The sequence below is a fragment of the Rhododendron vialii genome, chromosome 10a, assembly GCF_030253575.1.
Source record: "Rhododendron vialii isolate Sample 1 chromosome 10a, ASM3025357v1".
NCBI lineage: Eukaryota > Viridiplantae > Streptophyta > Magnoliopsida > Ericales > Ericaceae > Rhododendron > Rhododendron vialii.
Window position 1 is genome coordinate 18438392 of NC_080566.1, and position 6518 is coordinate 18444909.

Genomic DNA, 6518 nt, shown 5'->3' on the forward strand with positions numbered 1-6518 from the left:
GCTCATAATCATCTTAAAGATCAAAATACGAATACTTGGATTCACATGGTAGATAACCTACGTATTCATCGAGTAAATATGGTACCTACATTATACTGAGGAATAGGGATAAGGAATTCCTACTTTATACTTGGGGTGGATGATAAGGAGATCCTACCTTACTTCTTGGCGGTAGTCGGCTACGGAAGGTTTAGTCGGTGGTCGGACGGAGTAACTTCCTACGGTATGTCTTCGGGAGCTTCGAAAGAGAATGGTTTCTCTCGAAACTTCTTCTTGACTAACACTACTCTACTTTATGGATCAAAGGGTGGTCGAGTGGTAGTTTAGTGGCGGCTTAGGTTGAGTTTCTTGAAGAACTCAAGAACGAAGTAAGAACAAAAGAAAGAACAAAGAAAGAACACAATTTTTCTAGAGAGAGAAGTTGCTAGGTGAAGGTGTGAGTTGAATGCTTGGAATGGCTTGCTATTTATAGGCAAAACCTTGGGCTCTCCCTCCCTTCTCATGGCCGGCCCCCCTCTCTCTCCATAGCTCACAATTTTGACACTTGTCAAGCACTCATGGAAGGTCAAAGTCTAATCCTAGGCTTGCATGGCTAGGTTAGTCCTTGGATTTGATCTTTGGAAGATTTGTTGGAAGGAAAGGAGACAATGGTACAAGATTTGGTCTTAAACAATCCTAGAAGTACAATGGGGAGTTAAGTTTGGCTAGGAAAAAGATTCACCCAAAGATTTGAAAGAATAAGGAAGATCAAGGTAGTACAACAAAATCTCTCTCCCTCTCTCCTATCTCTCTCTCTCGGCCCATCTCTCTCTCTCTCTCTCTCTCTCTCTCTCTCTCTCTCTCTCTCTCGGCTCTCTCTCCTCTCCCTCTCTCTCGGCCTTTCTCTCCTTCTCTCTCTCTCTCTCTCTCTCTCTCTCTCTCTCAAAAGTACACTACATATATATATATATACACACACATATAATAACAAGAAAGAATAAGAAAGTACCAAGGTACTAGATTTTCTAAATCCAAAATCCCATTAAAGAAATCCAATTTAGGCACATGTCCCTTTAAATAAATAAACTAGTGTACTAATGTACTCTAGGAAAATTAACTCCCCAATAAATTAATCCAATTGGGTACAAAACCCCAATATAAAATAATATAAGAGTACTGAGGAGAATTTTAGGCCTTAAAGGCTACTAAGTACTTTTATAATAAAATATTATGTACTTTATCACATGGGGTTTAAGAAAAAGACTAATTTATTAAAACCCTTATACTTGGTTGAAAGATTAAACCTTTTACCCAATGGATAGTAAATCCCTTAACTTTTATTGTCCAATGGACAATAGTAACTAGGGAACTTTTATATTAAAATAATCAAAGTCCTTTAAAGCATGTGACAAAAGCCCTATATTTAAATATAGGCGTGGTACCAAGTACCCCAATTAAATAAAAAGGCTAGGATTCTCCCCATTAGTTTATAATAGAGTACAAGTACTAGGAAATCTAGGGTTTAGATATACCCCAATATTTTAATGCATAAAATCACATGGGAAATCCATACTTGATTATTTAAATAGAACCTTGTACCTTGTTGGAAGATTTGAGCTATTACCCAATGGGTAATAAATTCCCTAGCGGTTAATAACCAAAGGATAATAGAAGTACAAGTACTTTTTGTTTTAAAATAAGATTTTGAAAGACTACATGTACTTTTAGTCAAATATAATAATGAAAAGCTTATTGTCCAATGGACAAAGATTTTCCTAACCATTATGGACCAATGGGTAAAGGCAAAAAGGTTCAAAAGGTCCAAAAGGTTCATCTAGCAACTAGGTGAGTTTGGTTGCTCGGTTCCTCCAAGTAGTCAGTTGGAAACTAAGTAAATTGGTCAAGTAGGGTTTCTAGTCGAGACCAAAATCTAACTACTACGAAAATTAACAAGAAATCATATAGCCACTCAAGAGAAAATAAGTAATTCAAATAAAATTCAAATATTTAACGAAATTTTTATTGACCAAAATTCAGGGGCGTTACAAGTTTGGTGGATCCGCATTCCAATGGAAGTTGAAGTCAGGCAGTAGGGATTTCTCCTTGAGAATACAAGTAAGTACCTCCATGACAATAACAAATGAGTATGAGGATAAGGGGTTATCCTTCCTCAAACCCTTTTGACCAGGAATGTACCCAATGGCCCCCCCATTGAAGCTGAGGGAGTAGTTGGTAGTGGTTATATAAGCCTTTATCCACCTAATCATCTGGGGATGGAAGTTCATAGAGGCAAGGATATCCCAAAGGAATTCCCACCTAACATTATCATAGGCCTTCATTATATCCACTTTCATAGCACACCTAGGGGTGGGGGATTGCTTGTGATACCGCCTCATCAATTGCTGTGTGAGGAATATGTTATCTGCAATCCTCTTACGCTGCACAAAGCCAGACTGTGCTGGATCAATCAAGTGAGAAAGAGCAGACTTAATTCTATGAGCCAGGATCTTGGCAATACATTTATAAATGAGGTTGCAACATGATATTGGTCTATAGTCCCCAACCTTTGAGGGATAGGGACTTTAGGTACAAAAGCAACCAATGTTGCATTCGCTTTCTTTAACAGTTGGCCAAATCTGATAAATGATTTGACAGCAGAGTTGACCTCATGGCCGATCACAGGCCATGCCTTATGGAAGAAGGTAGCATTATATCCATTAGGACCAGGGGCTTTTTGAGGTGTAAGAGACCAAACATTGTCCTTAACTTCTTTGTCAGATACTTCCAAAACCATATCAAGTTTCTGAGACTCAGAGAATTTCCTAGTGATGAGCTGCTGGACTCTAGATGTGCCATCATAACTACTTTGATGAGGGGAACCTAGTAGCTTGGAATAATAATTGATAAAAGAGGATTTGACCTGTTCAATATTCTGGGTGACAGTACCATCTTCCAAAACCAAGCTAGTAATCCTATTTCTATTCCTAGAATTACTGATTGATTTGAAGAAAAATGAGGTACATTGGTCCCCCAATTTAAGCCATTGAATTCTAGATTTTTGCCTTGCAAAGCTTTCCTCAGCTCTTGCAAGAGTAAGGTATTGTTTACACAATACCTTCTTAGAAGCTTGATTAGCTGTATCACTAGGGTTTGAACCCAGGGCACTTTGGATATCATCTAACTGTTGCTTTGTAGAAGCAACCCTAGATGATAGGTCACGAAATTCATTGGTGTTATACAACCCTAGATGATAGTGTGGGCACACGCCCCAAAAGTTTGACTTTTCGTGTATAAAATCGGGTGCGCTCGTTTTTGGAAAAGCGCGGTGAAACGCTACAATTCAGAGTCACCACTCGGGTTTTGCGATATGCACCCAAGGAACCGAACTTGAAACGTTTGCTACGTTATTTAATTTGAAAAAGGCTTGTAGACTGGATCATCATCACCTTCGATATCTGAGGTTCGGGAGCCACGTTACGAGAAGGGAAGGGTTTTATGGCAACCCTCTCGCCCAATCCGGAGATCGATCTCTACTTAGGCATTTTGTAAGACATTTGTATTTTTCTCTCATTAATCATTTTTCAGCCAATTAGGGCCGGGGAACAGTTAAAGGGAGTTAAAACTGTAGCAAATTGCATTATGTGACAAAATGTGATAAATGATTGATTGAAGCGATGAATATAGATTGAGAACAAGCACCTGTAAATGTTTTAGGCAAACTAGAACACACTGATCTGGAATGATACATGCAAGAAGAAATCTGCATGCACTGGCGATGCCATTGCATGCAGAACTGACCTGCGTACGTCGGTCCAATAATGGTGTGTGTCGGTAGGCCTAAACTCACAGCTCCTATCCTCAATCCTCTGGGCTCTGAAATGGACCAGTGCACACCCAGGACAAACCACGCAGATAATATAGTAGCATATATATAGTTATTGGCAGCAGAAATGGCTCTAGAACTAGAAAATCAATAGAACACCCCATAAACAGTGTGGGGAAATAAACAGAGGCCGAGGCTTAAATGTCATGCAAGGGCGAGCCACTAGAACATGACGCAACCATCGTAAGCTAGTTTCAAGTTACCGTACGCCAGTTACTCATTTGTCCGGTGCTTGGCTTTACATCATCTAGGTTCTGGAACATGACCAGAAGGATCCCAGTGACCTTTTAAAGCAAAAATAATAGACAAATATATTAAAAGGGTAAAAAAATTTTGCTCAAATCAAACCCTTTCCAGTCATTTTTTTTGACGATTTCTCGCTGGTACCCTTAAAATCATGTTCTGATCACATTGAGCAGCTTGGATCATCAAAATCAGATTGGGAAAGGCAAAAAATGGAGAGGTCCGCATGTAAGGTCCTTACCTGAAGATTTCTATATATATATATATATATATATATACACACACACACACACACACAGACTTTCTAGGAAAGTATTACCCATTGGTCAATGCATTGCCACTTGAAAGCCTTACCTTTCATCATTACCTTTTCCTAGACTTAGTAAGCCTACTTAGTCCTAAGTGTGTGTGTGTGTGTGTGTGTGTGTGTGTGTGTATATATATATATATATATAAGTGTATACTCATAAGTAATCAAGAGAGAGAGAATGGTCCTCTTTTCGTGCCAAATGATTCGGTGGTTATGCATTGTAGGGGGATGAAAACAATTGGTGCTTAGAACAACACTAGATTGCAACGGCTACTCATGCTTTTCCACTGGAACCCTAATTCGTCGTCAAAGCCCTAATCTGCAAAACAGACAAGGCGTGAGCGCACCCTTGACTCTCGCGGCAAAGGCCCTCTGATGACTAAGTTAGTATCACGTACTAGCAAAAAACCCTAATTATCAGTAGGAAAACAATATGAATGCAACATATTGTGTACCTTTTACCTTTAGGTTTACCCTTGATTTATAGATTCTTAGATGCTTGCTGCTCAAGCATCCCTGTTGCCCTAGGATTCCTATCTCGTATAGGAAACCCAGGATATCTAGGATTCTCATTCCCTTATCAGTTCATTACCTTAGTTCTATTTGGACTCTTTTCCATAACTAACCGAACATCCCATTCCTATTGGGTATCTTTCCCAGAACCCACGTTCTCGGGATTTCATTCCTTAACGGAATACTACTGTTCTGGAACCTCCTAGATTATTCCCTCTGTTCTAGCACTTGATTGGAGATCTTTCCTTGTTCGGCCATCTCGTTGCCGAACAAACTGCCTGGATTAGTTACTTCACACGCAACTGGCCTTTTTGTTGCCGAACAAACTACTTGGACTAGTGACTTCTCATGTCACTGTTCCTTTATTAGTCTCTTGGTCTAGTAACTTCTCATGTTTACTGGACCTCGACCCTGTACAGACTTTCTGGACTAATGACTTCTCATGTCCCCGGTCCTTATTACCGACCACCGTATTGCACGATGACTTTATCCTGTTTTATTCAAACCATCGTCCCACATATCATGTGTTCGGACCCTATTTGGGCCTGTTCGGAAATACCTCCCTACAATTGCTCCCCAGCTTTGCTCGTTATTCCTACTCAAATGACGGGCAAAGCTCCTAAGAACTGAGCAAAGTTATTCTACTCCTGCACCTTGTTTTACAAAAACTGGTGCAACTTTTATCATTAATCCAAACAAAACGTCTCATCGTTTGGGCTGGGCAGGCTTTTCCTGCCCTTTACTTTACACGTGGCATATTTCGTACTGCCTTCATTAAATGTGAATGGACGCCTTTGGGGAACGGAACGCCAAAACGGCGCCTGGAGTGACGTCTCACTTACGCCACTCCACTTTATAGGGTATATTTGGGATTTTGGCCCATTTTGAAACGCCATTCTCACTCTAAACTTCCTCTGCAGAAAGAAGGTCTTGTTCATACCCGCCATTGGAGCACTATTCACCATCTCGAGGTTCCTCATTTTTAGCACTTAGAGACTTCGATCGTCACTTTCGTAAGTCGTTGTTCCCCTTTTTCACCCTATCGCCTTCATCGATTTAAGGTTTCATTTTTGTCTAGGGTTTCTATAATTTCAGCTATCCATAAATGGGAAGGTTTAGGAGTCACTGCAACACCCCTCAAGCCATGGCTAATTTTAGATCTCGCTATGAGATCCCTGATAATATAGCCACTGCACTCGCCCTTGAGGATGCCGTCCGCGAGTGACCTGATAATGACACCTTTCACATTCCAGAAGTCGCCGTTGTTGAGGGTGGTGTTAGGTTTTCCTTTGCACCTCTACTTCGTCAGGTCTTAGCCCATTATCGACTATCCCCAATGCAAGTTTCTGCCAATTTTTCTCGTGTTGTCATGGGCCTCAATGCCATCAATCAAATGCTAGGCACATCCCTAGGTTTACATGACATTCACCATCTCTATAGCATCTCTAAAACAAAAGATGCCCTTACATACTATTTGAAGAGGAGGGACTCTAGGAAAAAACTCATCCTTGAGCTTCCTGACTCTGCTCGGGGGGATGACGACGATTTTCTTATCATCACAGGGAATTTTGAGCCTAGAGATGAGGATGG

At 40.5% G+C, this 6518-nt stretch overlaps 1 protein-coding gene across 1 annotated transcript; it reads right to left on the reverse strand.

The window, feature by feature from the left end:
• Positions 1–2021: 2021 nt before the first annotated feature.
• Positions 2022–5908, reverse strand: LOC131302974 (uncharacterized). Its single transcript, XM_058329767.1, has 3 exons — positions 5767–5908; positions 2570–3312; positions 2022–2486 (listed from the first exon to the last, which is right to left on the reverse strand). The coding sequence occupies exons 1-3, from the start codon at positions 5906–5908 to the stop codon at positions 2022–2024; spliced, it is 1350 nt and encodes a 449-aa protein (XP_058185750.1).
• Positions 5909–6518: the final 610 nt, after the last annotated feature.

Coding starts and splice junctions, on each gene's coding strand:
- LOC131302974 (XM_058329767.1), bottom strand. CDS start 5,908: ATGAGGAACCTCGAGATGGTGAATAGTGCTCCAATGGCGGGTATGAAC. Junction 3,313..5,766: donor TATAAAGTGGAGTGGCGTAA/GTGAGACGTCAC, acceptor TCTGAATTGTAG/CGTTTCACCGCGCTTTTCCA. Junction 2,487..2,569: donor ATGCAACATTGGTTGCTTTT/GTACCTAAAGTC, acceptor TGTATTGCCAAG/ATCCTGGCTCATAGAATTAA.